This window comes from Elephantulus edwardii, unplaced genomic scaffold, assembly GCF_000299155.1.
Source record: "Elephantulus edwardii isolate Elephantulus edwardi_28Jun2011 unplaced genomic scaffold, EleEdw1.0 scaffold00443, whole genome shotgun sequence".
Taxonomy (NCBI): Eukaryota; Metazoa; Chordata; class Mammalia; order Macroscelidea; family Macroscelididae; genus Elephantulus; species Elephantulus edwardii.
This window is the reverse complement of record NW_006400193.1, coordinates 366581-383947: the sequence shown is the minus strand read 5'-3', so window position 1 is coordinate 383947 and position 17367 is coordinate 366581. Positions and strand designations below refer to the sequence as shown.

Sequence of the window (17367 nt, the reverse complement as noted above, 5' to 3'; positions counted from 1 at the left end):
CTTAGCCACATCAATGTCATAGAGCTTCTTTACAGCTTGTTTAATTTGGTGCTTGTTGGCCTTGACATCCACAATGAACACAAGTGTGTTGTTATCTTCTATCTTTTTTATAGCTGACTCAGTGGTCAGGGGAAATTTGATGATGGCATAGTGGTCAAGCTTGTTTCTCCTCGGAGCACTCTCCCGGGGGTATTTGGGCTGCCGTCGGAGTCTCAGCGTCTTAGGCCGCTGGAAAATGGGTGACGTGCGGATCTTCTTTTTTTTTTTGGCTGTGGACGCCCTTCAGGACTGCCTTCTTGGCCTTTGCTTTGGCTTCAGTTTTGGGAGGGGCAGGGGCTTCCTTCTTCGCTTTTGGCGCCATCTTCGTAGAAAGCCAATTATTTTTTATATAGTGACTCTGTATACTCCTTTCTTTCAATGCTTCCTGGATCATTTAATAATTCTGCCCAAAGAATCCTTAAGTATTGCAACTCAAGGCTTGAATGTGTTCTTCAGTTCTTTCAGCTTAAGAAATGCCAAGTGAGTCCGGCCCTTTTGATTTTCTGACTCCAGCTCTTTGCACATTTCATTGTAATACTTTACTTTGTCTTTCCGCACTGCCCTTGGGAATCTTCCGTTCAACTCCTTAATATCTTGCTTTCTTCCCTTTGCTTTGGCTTCTTGGCATTCTAGTGCAATATTCAGAGTCTCTTCTGACATCCATCCTGGTCTTTTCTTCCTCCTCTGTCTTTGTAATAACATTTTGCATTCTTCATGGATGATGTTCTTGATTTCTTCCCACAGCTCATCTGGCCTTTGCTCATTAGTGTTTAAGGCCTCAAATCTGTTCCTAAGATGGTTTTGGAATTCAAGTTTGAAATTTAGAATCAAGGTCAAATTTTGGTTCCTGTGGATTTAACCTTTTTAATTTGACCTTGCATATGTGTAGTCGATGGTTTCTTCCACAATCAGCACCTGGCCTAGTTTTCACAGCTGATACTGAGCTTCTCCAGTGATTCTCTCCACAGATGTAATCAATCTGAGTCCTAGGCATACCATCAAGTGAAACCCAAGTATATACTCTGTGTTTATTACAAAATGTATTTGCACTGAATTTATCATTGATTGTACAGAATTCTATCATTCTATCTTCAGCCTCATTTCTGTTACCAAATCCATAATTTCTAATTACTGATCCTCTTTCTTGTTTCCAGATCTGAGTAAACAAAATAAATATCAAAATATAAAACATCTTCTTTTGTATTAATTAAAAAGACAACATGAAGGTTTATTTTAAAGGAAAAATTATACACTACTTGTGGGAGGTAAAAGGATGCATATTTAATATATAATATCAATAGCATGAAAGATAGTAATGAAGACATAGCTTTAAGTAACAGAATATTAATTTAACTGAAAGTATATTGTAATCCTGAGGACCATTTAAAATCTTTAAAAGCTAGAAGTTAAAATGGAATTCTGAAAATATTCAGAAGAGCCAGAAATAGGCAACTGTGCAAGTATTCATCAACAGGAAAATGGATAATCTACCATACAGGCAGTTGTCACTTTGCACAGCTCTGATAGTCACTAATTTCCATTTTCAGGAGTATTGGGTTGTCCAAATCATAACCTCTAGTTTCTGTGAAAGTCGCCTTCCTTGGAAATAGACACTTTTCAGATTAAACCAATGATCTTAAGATCAAGGTGGGTCCTAAATCCAACTACTTTATAAAAGAGAGCAGAGGCAGTAAATCACAGGGAGGGGATTGCTCATCCTTCTCCCACAGGGTAGCTAGTGGATTTGAACTTCTTCTTACTTTTGAATTGGCAGCACAGATTCCTTTCCACATTATGATAAAGACTGAAGCTGTCGATTATTTCATCTTGCTTGGATCATTAATCAACACCTCTGGTACCAACAGTCAGGAAATAAGGATACATATTGCATTGGGCAAGTCTGCTGGCAGGGACCACTCCAAAATACTGAAGAGCAAGAATGTCAGTTTAAGAACTATGGTACACATGATTCAGGACATGTTCTTTTCAAATACCTGCTATGCATCAGAGAGCTGGAAAATTAAAAGGCTGACAGATGTCTGAGTTACAGTGCTGAAGAAGAGCACTGAACATCTCATGGACAGCCAAAAGGACAAACAGATATGTCCAGAAAAGGATTAGGCCAGAGTGCTCCTTTGAGGCAAGGATGGCAAAGTTTCATCTTTCATACTTTGGACATGTATGTAGCTAGATGAGTCTATTCCTTGGAAAGGGACATCATCCTTGGAATGAGGGAGGGTCAGCAAAGGAGAGGAAGACCCTCCAAAGAGATAGATTGACATTGTGACTTCAGCAATGGGTTCTATTGTCCCAGAGATGGAGAAGATGGCACAAGGCAGGCTTGATTTGATAGCACCTAACAAGAAGCTACCTTATAAGAGACAAGCATTAAAAAAACCCAAACAAACAGAAACCACAGGGAAGTGGCCATGTTTAGTCAAAAATGTTGCCAAAGGCAAAGAGTGCCCAAGAACTGCCAGGAAACCACAAGATACAGAGAGAGGCATGGAATGGGCTTCTCTCTCAGAGACCACACTGATACATGGATTTCAGACTTCCCACCTCCAAAATGGCAAGGGGGGGGGCGGGCAGAATTTGCTATGGCAGACCTAGTAAACTATATACCAAGGTTTGATTAAATAATATTTGTCTCCCAGAACCAGTTCAAATTTGATTACCCCAGCATACTACTATAACTACCTAAAAGTACAAAACGCAAAATACAAGCACTTAAGCCCACCAATTATTGCACAAGTGACAGAGGGGCACTGCAGTAGTGACCAATCACAGCAATTCTGCCAACAAGTGTCAGTATCTGGACACTGCACACTATTCAAGTCACCTAGCAAAGCATGTATTTGTGTTCCCTTCCTGTGACAGAATCACTACACATTTTACAGAAATGAACAATCGAAAGTAGAAATTGAACAATGAGAGTAAAAGTGTTGGAAAGACACAAAAAGCGGTAGCACTGGACAGGAAATCTAAATCTTCAACTCCTCTTCCCTCAAAACAACATTATACTCAATGTATCAGTAAATTCTGTGGACTGTTATCTTCAGAACACCCAGAAATCCAAAAACTCACCACCTACACTCCTTCTACCCTTGTGCAAGATAATGTTCTCGTCACTGATACATTTTCAATCTAAGTGGACCAGCAAGTGCATTCCTCTTAGAATATACAGCAATCCTCTGATAAAAACCCCTACGATGGCTTCTCACCTTATACAGTATAAAACATCCAACTCATGAAATGACTACCAAACTCTGGTTACTGAGTTACAAGGACCCCACAGGACAGAGAACTGCCCAGTAAGCAGGGTTTCCAAGGTTGAAATCTGCCACATCTTTCTCCATGGTGGCTTATGTATTCAAAATGCTGACATTTCGTTCAAACTGCTGACCTTTGCTTAGTGAATGAATGTTTTAACCACTGCACAAGGGCCCTTATAATGACTACAATATTCATCCATTACCCCCACCTTTAACACTCTGACCTTATCTCTAACATCCTCTCCATGAAGTCTCATCCAGTCACTTCTTGTGTTCTTCAAACAAACTAGAAAGCACCTCCCTCAGTGACTCCCATCATCAGGATTTTCCCTTTTTCCGCAAATTCTTACCTCTCTAGGTCTTTCCTCAAATATCACCTCATTAGGCATCCCCTGGTCTTAAGACACTCATAACTGTACCCCCCCTCACTTTGTATCTCCTATCCCTGGATTTCTTTCCTTAGCATAACTGAACACCATTAAATATTTTCTATTTTCTTTATTCCTTCTTAAAACAATAAGGATAATGTGAGCTATTTGTTGTTGTTGTTGTTGTTATGTACCGTCGAGTCGCTTGTGACTCATGGCGACCCTATGTACAACATCTCTAAGCTCTGCTCTGTCCTGTGCCAATCTCACTGCCTCCGACACACTCATCCCGACTGCCCCAGTCACCAAATCAATCCATCTCCCTGAGGGCCTTCCCCTCCTGTACCTGTCCTCCACCCTCCCAAGCATGGTGTCCCTCTCCAAGGACCAGTCTTTCCTTACATGACCAAAATATGTCAGACGAAGCCTCAGAATCCTTGCCTCCAAGGAGCAGCCCGGTTTAACCCTCTCCAGGATGAATCTTTTTGTTCTCTTAGCAGTCCATGGCACCTTCAGCACTCTTCTCCAATACCAAAGCTCATTTGAGGTTAGGAATAATTCAGTGTTGAATCTTTAGCAACCAGAAAAGGGCCATCATATAGTAGTTTCTCCATAGGTTATTTATCAAATGAATGAATGATCACAAATGTGAATCCAGGATTTCTATGGAATTATTGTTCAGCTTAGATATTACATAAGCCCATGGAAGTCAGCACAGCACTGAATGCTCTAAACAGGAGCACCCACAGGCAGGCTGCACACTCCATTAACATTTGCATCTAAAAAATACAGCATGGTTCTGATAGGAGACGAAATTCTGGGAGATTCTCAGGTCCCTTACAACAGAGGATGATTACTGAAACCAGAGCCAAGGCAGACGTGAGGATTGTGTCTGAACTCAAAGCACTTACCCCATTCCCTGTTTGAAAGCTTCAATCAGCTCATTCTTTTTATTCTGATCTTCTACCCAGTACACACTTGGAATGACAAACTCTGATATCACACGGCATTCTGGACAAGACCTGAAATAAGAATCATGTGGCTAAGAGAGAGATTAAGTTACAAACCCTATGTGCATTCCACCACTAAGGCCCTTGATCAAGTGTATGACCATGTTCTAATCAAACATTCTAAAGAGTACAACTTCAACTATGTGGCAAATATACAAACCTTACTTTACAGTTAAAAGCAGGTTCTTCTAAACAATAAAGATAGCCCAGTTTTTAAATGGGTAAGGATATCAACAGGCATTATTCCTAAATGGTAAAAAAACTAGCATCATAAAAAAAACCAAAAAAAAACAACCCAAGGTACAACATCAGTCATTCACTCACTGCTAGCAACTCAGAAATGACTTGTAGCTGACCTTTCAGCTGGTTTTCAGAGACAATAAACTGCATGAGAGGAGATGGTCTATATTTCCTGCAGAGACACTGGTAGATTTGAACTACCAGAGTAGCACCACTTTTGAGGTAGCAGCAAATGTGCCTACAGAGTTCATTTATTTGTCATTGTTGTTGTGTGCCATCAAGTCAGAACCATTCACAGCTGACCCTCCAGTGGGTTTTCAGAAGCTGAATCACAAGAAGAGACTGCCCATCTTTCTCCAATGCATTTGTCATTAGGGGAAATGCAAATGAAGGCCACAATGAGATAACACTGTCATAGCCATTAAATCCCAACCCAAACCCATTGTCATTGTGGAGATTCCTACTCAGTTACCCTTTAAAACAGAGTAGGATTGCCACACTCTAAAACTTTATAGAAGCAAAATGTCACATATTTCCGACAGAGTGAGTGACTAGTGGGTTTGAACTATCTTTTGGTTGACAGCCAAGTGCTTAACCACTGTACCAACACCTTTCATAATACCAGGACAGCTAAACACAAAGTATGAATCAGAAATAACAAGTTTTGGAGAGAACATGAAGACACCAGGGCCCTTGTACATTGCTGTTGCGAGATGTAAAATTGTACAGCTGCTATGAGAAATGAGTTTGGCAGTTTCTCAAAATGTTTAACAGTTACTTTATGCCTACAACTAATTCCACTTATAGGTACATATCTGAGGGAAATTAAAATATCTGTCCACACAAAATGTGTACATCACTTAGAAGGAGCATTACTTATAATAGCCAAAAAGTGGTAACAACTCAAATGTTTATCAGGTGAGGGATGGCTAAACAAAAGGTAGTACATCTATAAATCAGAATATTATTCAGCAATAAAAGGAATAATGTAATGATCTATATATACATGGATGACTCTTAAAAACACTTGCTGACAAACGAATGGTCTGAGAAATTATGGTAGATTCACACAGTGAAATACTATGCAGCACACAGGAGCAATAACTTTGTAAATTATTACCTAACTTGGGAGGGACTGGAGAGCATTATGCTAAGGGAACTAACTCAGTTCCATAAGGATAAATATTGTATAAGACTGTTATTATAAAATGAGTATAAGGATCCAGGAAGGGTGGGAGAGGCTGGAAGCAGAGGGATGTGGATGTACAGGGGAAAGAGGGGATTAATCATTGGGCTGTACAATCTGATGGATGAAAGGAGTGAGGGAAATTGAAAAAATTTTTTCAAATTTGTATTAGAATTTTGTAAATTGTTGTTGTTACGTGCCGTCGAGTCACCTGCGACTCATAGCGACCCTATGTACAACAGCCCTATGTGAAATAGTATATGAATGACTGTATAAAACAAAATGTATATGAATGAAACATACTGTAAAGGTATTTTTATATGAAAATCAATAAAATATGTATTTTTTTTTAAAAAAACCCAAAACACTTGCTGAGTAGAAAGCAACTTATCAGAAAGAACCCATACTGCATAGTTCCATTTACATGAAAGGTCCAGAACAAAGATGTCTACAGGCACAAGTAAATCTTTAGAGCAGAGACTAGAAAAATTGTCTGTGCTGACAATGTAGGTGTCTTTCTGGAGTGATGAAATCTAACCTGCAGTGACAGTTGCAAAATTCTGTGAATGTACTAAAAAGCACACTTTTACCTCATAAAGCTGTGACTGTAGGCAAGTTACCGGCACTCACCAGGCCTCATTTTCTTATCTATGATGTGAAATCATGAACATAGGTCTCTGAGAATGCTGACAGATGTGTGTGAAAAGCACACACACAGGAGGATGTCAAGGGTGCCTTGCCCCTTGGCAGAATGTGGGTTGCATGACACATATGTGCATGTATCATTTTAAGGTGCTTTACATGCATTTATTTATATGACATTTGGCCCTTAAACATCCCTATTTTACAGATGAAAAAAATGACACAAAGGTTAATCAGCCATTTGTCTCCCATCACATCACTAGTAATTTTAAGTACTGGACCCACTCAGGGCTTTTCACAAAGATTACTTCCCTAAGTGTCTGGAGGTTTGCTGGGAATTGTTACCCCTATTTCATAGGAAAAGGCACTTGGATTCAGGAAAGCTATGCCACATGCCCAAGACCACTCAGCTTAGCTAGTGAAGGGGGACACTCATGTAGTGATCCCTGCACTAATAACACTTCTCAACTCAAACGAACAAAAACCTAGATTGAACTTTCTACCCAGCTTCTCCAGCTAGGCCTCCTACTATACTTACTTAATGATTAGTTTCTCAAACTGCTTGGCACACCTCCACTGCCGAATGCAGGACAAGCAGTATGTGTGATTACAGCTGGAGAGAATCCCAAATCTCCTCTCAGAAGCAGATGCTTTCTCAAGGATTACTTCCATGCAGATGCTGCACACTTTGTCCTGACTTGCTTGCAGTGCAAAGGCCTTTTCCATCTCGTGTTCAAATGTCGACATGCAGACCTGAAGCACAGTGGAAGGGAAGCTTCCTCTCAGGAGCTGAACCACAGGGGAGGAGAGGAAGCCCCAGGATCAGCTGCCAGCCATAAACACCTCTGCTACCACCAGGACTCAACATCACCATGGAACAAAGGCCTCCCTCAGATGACTAAAAGGACCTCAAACCAGGGCCAGCCTTTTGTTTTCCTCGTATGATTTGGTCATCTCCATTTCAGTGCTAAGACCATGGAAGCGACACAGGTCAGAAGACTGCTGATGGCTCAAAAGTGAGATAACAATGCTCTCTACTCTAAACCACATCAAGTTCAGCAAGGTGACAAGCCCAGGGTCCCAGGTAAGCAGCACATCTCTCCAAGAAAACAAGTGGCTTTGTTTGTTCATTTATTCAGTAACCTGTGAACACCTTCTAGGCGCCGGCATAGCATGGGGACTCTCAGACCTAGATCCTCCCCTAGAAAGCTAAGTGTACACAAATGTGAGATAAACCAGTAAGTACAACAAAAAGAATTTTACATGCTTTGGTAAAGAAGAAAGCAAGCTCTGATTTTTGATGCACCTGTAAGCTCACCAAGATGACACTGAAAGAAGACAGACTTGGACTCTATGTCTCACCAAGGCTCCCAGGGTGCAGAGTTAGAAAACTTGTAAAACCCTAAACTCCCTAGGAAGGCACCATCCACAGAGATTGCGTCAGACTTGCCTAGAAAGATGGTCTTCTCTAACAACCCTCAATATTGTTGGGTCACTCATTAGTGAGCCCTAGAATAAATGAACACTGGCCTTATTTTGTAGCTCCGTGTTTCTTCTCCATCTTTACACCCTATAGATGAGCAGAGGCAGCTTCAACAAATGCTTGGTGAATGAATGACCTTAAAGGTCCAGTCCAACACACCTGGCTCTTCAGTTCTATGCTTTGTTTCCTTAAATTCTCTAGAACCAGCTCAGCCAGATTCCATCACATAAATATGTGTGTTAAGTGTGTTTGTGTGTAACAGACTCTGAGCTAGATTCTCTGAATTCTACACTGCTTATGTTTCTGATGTCTTCCCCCTTTATTCTATTTAATTAAAAGGGTGGTAAAATGACAACTGAAACTGGAAACTGAAGAGAGTACAAATGTACCAGGTATATGATGCAGGCACAACTGTAGATGATGTGGGTGCAAAGCTGTCCAGTCTTTTGTCATCCACTGCAAGTCACATGCCTTACTGAGAGCCTGTGCACCGGTCTGCGTCTTTACCTTTTCATGCGCTTTCCTCTGCTCTGAATCAAAGGGGTGCAGTACTTGTAATCTGCAGATCTCACACAACTCCCCATGCAGGTATACACAGGTATCTCCGAAGTGGCACTCTCCAGCGGCAGCATAAGGACAGAGCTGCTGCTCACTGACATAGGAGCTGCTGGGTTCTACATCTTCCAGGCCACTCCTGATGGCATCCAAGTAGGACTGCGGCTTTATCTCCAGGCTGCTCTGGGGGTCGCTGTTGCCCCCTGGGCTACTTGCTGAACAGGGCTGAGCCTTGCCCTCAGCCAACCCAGAGAGATCTGATGAAACAGCACAGAGACAAGTGAAAACTTGTGCAATTTTTGTGATAAGCTGTGTATCAAAGCTAACAAATTAAGCAATTTTTCTACAATTTCACTTCTGATGCTCTATAGCAGGGGGAAAAATAACAAGCAAACAACAAAAAAAATTGGTCAAGAGGGAGAAATAAAAAAAAAATTAGTTGAGGGAAAAATAAAAGGAATAGTATAAAATATTCCTAACAGTATTTATTACTTTTTTCAATGAAATTGAAAACCATAGACTGCTTCTATACAGCATTACGTTCAAACTGCAGGCCTATTGGTTAGCAGTGTAAAACATAACCCACATGCCATGAGATCTTTCTACCAGTAAACTTACCTACTACATTTATATGCGTTGCTGTTGTTAAGTGCTGTTGAGTCATAAACAACCCACAGCGACCCTATAAACAAAAGTCTTGAACACAAAACTTTCCTTTTTTCTCCAAGTTCATAGAGTTTCCGGAGGCAAGCTTTTTTTGGAAGTGGATGCCACTGCTGCTTCTAAGCCTATTTTATTCAGGAGCTAGACAAAAACTAGGCCCAAGGGTTATGACCTAACATAAAATTCTAGAATAAGTTTTTACGTCCTGAAGCCAGTAACAAATTATCTTGTGATAAGCCCTTTTTCATACCAGAGTTCTCATCATACAAACTCCTGAGTCTTTTTAGAGGTACAACATTTGACAGGATCAATTTCATGTAGTTTAGGATGGAACATGCCAAATATTATGCTGTACAATTCCAGGAACTAGAAACCTCTTCACTGGTGAGAACTATAAAAACTTTTAATAATTTGCAGCTTTCTCTCAAACCTTATTCTGTGCTGGAAACTATATTCCAAACTCCAGTACACTATTGTATTTCCAAAGATATTTCTCTTTTTGTTTTTGGTGAGAAAAATTTATATTTAGAATTAGCCAGCTGGATTCAGTTTAGATGATCCTAATTTTGTTGGCAACATCCAAAGCATCAGTCAGGAGCAAGTCGAACATAGGCCTTCTTCTCTCCATCAGGCCTAATCAAAGTGTTGACCTTAGCCACATCAATGTCATAGAGCTTCTTTACAGCTTGTTTAATTTGGTGCTTGTTGGCCTTGACATCCACAATGAGCACAAGTGTGTTGTTATCTTCTATCTTCTTCATGGCTGACTCAGTGGTCAGGGGAAACTTGATGGCATAGTGGTCATGCTTGTTTCTCCTGGGGGCGCTCTTCCGGGGGTATCTGAGCTGCCTTCAGCGTCTCAGCATTTTAGGCCACCAGAAGGTGGGTGACATGCAGATCTTCTTTTCTTTTCGGTTGTGGATGCCCTTCAGGACTGCTTCTTGGCCTTTAATGCCTTTAATGGTTGTATTTCCACAGGTAATTCTTAAGAACTCAAAAGACCTGTCATGTACCATCAAGTCAGAACCAATCCATAGCTGACTCTTCAGTAGGTTTTCAAAGGCAGTAAATCACATGGGAGGAGAATGACCACTCTTCTGCCACAGAGCAATTTGGTGGATCTGAATTGTATGCCTTTGGACTGACAGTGCAACTCCTTACAACTAAGCCAACAACACTCCCTGTAAAGACTGTTGTTGTTACTGTTAGGTGGCAAGGAATCGATTATAACTCAAAGTGACTCTATGAACAACAGATCTGAACTTTGCTCTATCCTGTGCCCAAAAGCAAAGTGTTTGGTGTGTTCTTTATCAATATGATGAGCTGTGGAATGAGTAGTGTGTGCTTCTCAATGATTGGACCCTGAGAGGTTAGCAGTTACACACTGACAAAAAGATCACTTATGATGGCGTTCCAGGATAAACTTCAGGCTCAGCCCAGCTTCAGGCACAAGGCAGATGTAGCAGCAAAACATTGCAACCATATGAACCTTTCTGAAAAGTTCTACTATCTCTACATGTGGGATAAGAAGTTATGTGTCCTCTTAACAAGAGACGGTAAGGAGCATCAAGAACAAACAAGATAGGAAGGAAAAGACTGCTATTCTTGAAAGGTTCCTGCTTACTCACTTCGATCTCTAAGTACCAATGTTCTCTTTTCACGCTTCTCAGGCTCATGTAAGCTAGTTTTTATAACAGATGCAGACAGGTCAGAAGGATGAGGAGGACTGTGGAGAGCTGGGACAGGTATACTGTGGGATGTGGCACCTACAGCACCACCTGCTGCAGTAGAAGGCCTTGTATGATCATATCTAAACAAAGCACATACAGATGCGTTAGTGACACACATGCACACCCCTCTACTCCAAGGTACGCAGCACCCTTCCTCCTGTCCCATTGTGGGGACAATGAAGCACTTGTGCCCAGGGTTTCTATCTACTAGAAACTTACCTATTGTGAGAGCTGCCTGGCCCACCAAAGAAAGGGGGACTGCTCTCTGTCTTCTACACTCAGGAGGGACTGTGGTGGATGGATGTACTGTACCTGATCATATATCCAGAGAGAAACTGAATGTTCCAAACAAATACTAAACTGGCAAATTAGGGAGCTCTGGTGGCCTAGTGACAAGGAGCTGCACTGTAATCCCAGAGGTACGTGGTTCGAATCCACCAAATGCTGTGCTGGAGAAGGAGGGGCAATCTCCTGTAGCAGTCAGATCAGATTTGACGGTACACACACACAAAATAATAAAATAAAGTTGTCAAGGACTTCATTTAAAAACAAACAAACAAACAAATACTAAACTGGCAAATCCTGTCTCCCAATCCAGTGTTCATTTGGACAAGAACCCATAAAATATTGATTGTAGCAAAAATTAGGAGCCACAAGATAGGTCTCTCCTTGACAGTTACTTTGGGAACGGTAGGGTGACGTAACTTTCATCACCTTTCCCAGGGCAGTGAAGATTGCAGCTGAAGAACAGGACAGCTGTTGGTCGAACTTCCACAGGGCAAGCCCTTCTCTTACAGCGGGAACTGCTTTCCCATTACACATACTCCTTTTTAGAGGTACTATATTTTACAAAATTTATGACATTTTAATTTAGGATGGAAAAAGAATAGGAACAAACTTTTGCAATTCTTTCCTGCTTTAAAGGTTCAAAACATCCCCTATGGATTATCTGCATAGAAACATTCACTCCACAGGTATCTATAGTAAAAAAACAGATAACCCGGAAGTCACTTAAGTATTTAACAGAGGAATAGTTAGTAAAATGATGGTACATTAACATCATGAGATACCATAAAATTACAGTTAGGAGACATAGTAACAGCACAGAAAAAAAATTATGACATGGTATTTGAGAATATAAAAATTTTATGTATATTGTATGCTACAATTTTATTACTGTATATTCATAAAAATAAAACCTAGCAGTGATTTTGAAGACAATATTTTTAGGATTCTAAAACAAGGGTTTTTAAATCATCTGCTGTACTTTTTAATAAAAATTTCCCATCAGTAAAATCCATGATTCAAATGATGGATGTGAATCCCTGAAATACTGAACTCAGGAAAACTGCTGGGGACAGTGGAAGTCCTTGCCTGCAACGAGCTCCATAGGCACAATAGCCCTTCTGATAGTATTTGCAGACGGTTGAGGGCTTGCTGTTTGCCAAGTCATGTGAGAACAGGCACTGGTTTCCTTCTCGGCACACACCGTGCATAAAATACCTACAGAGAAAAGCAAAAATTTAAAACTTAAGGAGTACTTTTTGCTTTAAAATCATAGGAGTCCTGAACCCAGCAGACAAAAAAATCGTTAAGTACATATTATATGTCAATAAGATTCTACTGAGGAAGCATATATATGTCTTTTATTCTAGGACAGTGAATTTTACATACACAAAAAAATGACTGCTTTTCTGGAAGCAGATCCCATTATTTGTGACATTCATGTTCTCTAAGGATGCCACAAATAGTGTTCTCAGGAAAACAGTAAATTAGCAAATAACTGTTCTCAAGATAATACAGGGTAAGGTTCCTGCAAGACTCTGGCCACATTTCATTAGCACCTAACCTTGTTCTAAGGAGCTCTGGTGGCCCTATGGTAAAAAGTTATGCTACCAACCAAAGGCATATGGTTAGAATACACTAGCAGTTCCATGGAAGAAGACAGGCAATTTAGCTATCCTCTTATGTAATTTACAGCCTCTGGAAACTCACTGGAGGGTCAACTATGAGTTGGTTCCAACCCAACAGCAAACCACTATAATTCAAAGTATCAATTCTTCTACATTATTCATTGTCCACCTTTCACAAGACCGTTAAGATTCATGACGACCCTATACATAACAGAAAAAAAACACTGCCTGTCCAACATCTTATCTCTAGAGCCACAAAAACAACACCAGATCTAGGAGACAACAGGAGCATTGGTGACCTAATGGCAGAAAGCTGCCATGCAATCCCAAAGACACACAGTTTGACTCCACCAGCTGCTCCACGGAAGAAGGATGGGCAATCTCCTCCTGAGTGATTAACTGCCTCTGAAAACCCACTGGAGGGTCTGCTATGGGTCATTTCCAACTCAATGCTATCAGTAACAACAAGAGGAGGCAACAGATAATCTCAAACCAGACCAAAAAACCAAGTAACCAAATGGGGGGGGAACCCAACCAAAAATAAAACCCAGGATAAGATGGAACAAAAAAGTGAACCAAAAACAGAACAAGAAAATCTTTCAGATTAAAAAATTGAATCTGATTAATTCGATTAATCTTTCATATTAAAAAGTTCTGTTGGAACTTTTGGACAAGGAATTCAAAAGAATGTTATTTAAATGTCTTGTACAGATTGAGAAAAACACAGAAAACAAGAGAGTGGGTGGGAGGAGAACCACACAAGAGAAAACCAAGAGCAGACAGATAAAATATTTGGGAAATTTGGGAAATTAAAAGCAAGCAATACAACAACAGCAAAGTCAGAATATTAAGATTTAAATTTGCAGAAAATAGGTAATGCATAAGAAAGACAAAAGAGAATTGAAAAAAATGAAACAATTAGTAAATTGGAGGACACATCCCTTACTAAGCTGTTAGAGAAACAATAAGAAAAAAATATGAAGAAAGCCCTAGAAGTATGTGTAACAACATCAAGAGGAATTATATAGGTGATTGGAATCCCAGAACATGAACCAACCAAAAGAAAGCATAGACAAAATCTCTGAAGATTTACAGCTTTAAAATTCCCAAATATTATGGAAAATAAGAAAATATGCACTCAAGTAATTACATGAACCCCAAACAGGATAAATTCCAAAACAAAAACACCAAGGCATATCATAATAAAGTTTTCTAAACTTAAAAACAAAAAAATTCTTCTCATCAGGAATAATCAAGAATCGTCTACAAAGGAGAACCAGTAAGATTAGGTTCCAATGTCTAAGTAAAAACCATTCAGGCAAGAAAGCAATAGGATGACAGATATAAAACCCTGAAGGGGGTGAGGGGTAGGGAGCCAACCAAGTAATCTTGTACCCAACAAAATTGTCCATCAAAAATACACTGAAATTTGAACATTTTGAGATAAACAGGTACTTTGCAAAACTAGACCAACTGAATAAAATTGTAAAGGGAGCTCCTTGTACCAAGAGCCTTCAACCAACAATCAACCAAAATCAACATACTAAAATTTAGGACATCATCTTCACTTCTATGCAGCATTCTGGATTCCCTTCAAAGACAGGTTTGTTTGTTCTTTTTTGAGTCCATGCTATACTCCGCATTCCTTTGCCACCACAATAATTCAAAATCATCAAATTTTTTTGGTCTTCCTTATTCACTGTCCAACTTGTACCTGCCTATGTTTTTTCCAACAAATCTATTGCCCATAAAATTCTTTCTTTGAAGTTCATTACTTTTTTTTTTTTACTTGACTGTTGCTGCTTCTATGGGCATGTATTGTAGATTCAAGCAAAATTAAATCACTGACAACTTCAATTGTTTTTATATTTATCATGATGATGTTTGTTTACTGGTTCAGCTGTGATGCTTTTCATTTTCTTTATGAAGTATAATTCATAATGAAGGCTAGAGTCTTTGAACTTCACTGTAAATGCTTCAAGTCATCTTTGTTTTCAGCAAGTGTAGCTTTTGATCCATAAAGATGGCCTCAATGCATGCTATGGAAGGCTTGAATGTTGCTGTGATACTGAAAAGATTTCAGCAGTGTTCAGATCAAAGGAGACTTGGAAAAAAAGACCTAGTGATTCACTCTGGAGAATCAGTTAATAAAGACCTGTGAATTAGAATGGTCTGATCTAAATTTTGGGGGTGATGTAGGACTGGATAACAGTTTGCTCCTTTGTAGACAGTATGAGCTAACATTTGGACGCAGGAGTGACATCCACTTCCTAAACATGCCTCTGGAAACTCCATGAACTTTGATAAATGTCAATAGTTACAGAAAGGCTTCAGGCCTTCTGTTCATAGGATAGCTATGAGTCATGCTCTACTCAACAGCAATGAACAACAGCAACAACAATGAGCAAACAACAGCTACAACAATACAGAGAATACGGATCGTTTAAATGTTAAACCAATTACATGGAATTTATCTGAAAATTAATCATGGTATAATATTCTCTTCTATTGGAAGATTTTATTTGCCAATATTTTACTTAAAATTCTTCATTTAGGTTCATGAAGGATACTCATTTGTCATTTTCTTGTAACTTTTTGTTCTATATCCAGTACCAGTAGAATGTCAAGATTTAAAAAAGAAATGTTTATTCCTTTTATATTTTCTGAAAAAGTCTGCATAGGATTGAAATAATTTCTTCTTTAAATATTTGATAGAATTTATCAATAAAGCTGTGTGAACCTGGAATTTTCTTTGTGAAAAGGTTGAAATACTGTAATTGAAAAAAAATAAAGCTACTGCCTAGCTTTCCACTAGTCTCACAATTGCTGCTGTTCGAACTTATTGTTGAAGCCACTGTGATAATCCATTTTGTTGAGTTTCCTTTTTTTTCCTCGCTTTCTACTGTATCAAGCATGATTTCCTTCTCCAAGAACTGACCTATCCTAATAACACACTTAAAGTTGTTGTTATGTGCCGTAGAGTCACCCGTGACTCAAAACAACCCTATGTCCAACAGCCATAGACCCTGCTCTATCCTGTGCTATTCTCATTGTCTCTGACACACCTACCTCCATTACCCTAGTAACTCAATCAATCCAGCTCATCGAGGGTCTTCTTCTCTTGAACTGTCCTTCCACCCTCCCAAGCATGATGTCCCTTTCTGAGGACTGCCTTCTCCTCGCAACATGCCCAAAGTGTGTCAGACGATCTTGAGAATCCTTGACTTCAAGGAGCAGCCTGGTTTCACCTATCTAGGAAAAACCAGTTTGTTCTCCTAGCAGTCCACAGTATATTTAATACTCTTCTCCAGCATCACAGCTCAAAGGCATCAGTTCTCCTTTTATCATCCCTAGTCACTCTCCAACCTTTTGATGCATAGCAAGTAATTGCAAAGCCCATGGCTGGTGTCAGGTGCACCTTAGTCTCCAGACTGACATCGTTGCTCTTCAGCATTCTAGAGAAACCTGTGACAGTCAACTTTCCCAATGCAATACATCTTTTCATTTTCTGGCCGCTGGTGCCAAGAGTGTTAACTGTAGAGTCGAGCAAACTGAAGCTGTTAACAATCTCAGTCTCTTCACTATCCATCTTGATGCTGCCAATCAACCCAACGATGAGAATATTTGTTTTCTTATGTTGAGCTTCAATCCATATTGAAGGCTGAAGTTCTTGACCTTCTGCAGCAAGCGCTCTAGGTCCTCCTCACTTTCAGCAAGCAGGGTTGTGTCATCTGCATAACATAGAATGTTGATGAGTCCACCTCCAATCCTGATGCCACATTTCTCCTCATAGAGCCCAGCCTCCTAGATAATCTGTTCTGCATACAGATTAAAAAAGGTATGGAGATAGGACACATCCTTGGCATACATCCTTCCCAGTTTTGAATCATGCAGTGCTTCATTGCACTGTTCTGACGACTGCCTCCTGGTCCAAGTATAAGCTTTGCATAAGCACAATCAAGTGCTCTGGGATTGTCATTCTTCTCAGAGTAGCCACAGCTTGTGATCTACACAGTTAATTGCCTTTGCATAGTCGATGAAATACATATAGACATTCCTCTGGCACTCTGCTTTCAGTCAAGATCCACCTGACATTAGCTATAATAACCCTACCTAATACCACAGCCTCTTCCAAATCCAGCCTGCACTTCAGGCAGTTCTCTGCTGATGTGCTGTTTCAGCCATTTTTGGATAATCAGCAGCAGAGTCTTGCTTGAATGTGATCTTAATGATGTTGTTGTTATGTGCCGTCGAGTCGTTTGC

At 40.0% G+C, this 17367-nt stretch overlaps 1 protein-coding gene across 1 annotated transcript in view; it reads right to left on the bottom strand.

The window, feature by feature from the left end:
• MKRN2 (makorin ring finger protein 2) overlaps nt 1–15972 on the bottom strand; it is a 28274-nt gene extending 12302 nt beyond the window's left edge. The window contains exons 1-6 of the mRNA XM_006902733.1: nt 15926–15972; nt 12566–12694; nt 11090–11271; nt 8751–9055; nt 7299–7513; nt 4594–4704 (exon numbers count right to left, since the gene is read on the bottom strand). Coding sequence (XP_006902795.1) covers nt 4594–4704; nt 7299–7513; nt 8751–9055; nt 11090–11271; nt 12566–12694; nt 15926–15972 — 989 coding nt within the window. The remainder of the gene's footprint in view (nt 1–4593; nt 4705–7298; nt 7514–8750; nt 9056–11089; nt 11272–12565; nt 12695–15925) is intronic.
• Between the last annotated feature and the right edge of the window lie 1395 nt (nt 15973–17367).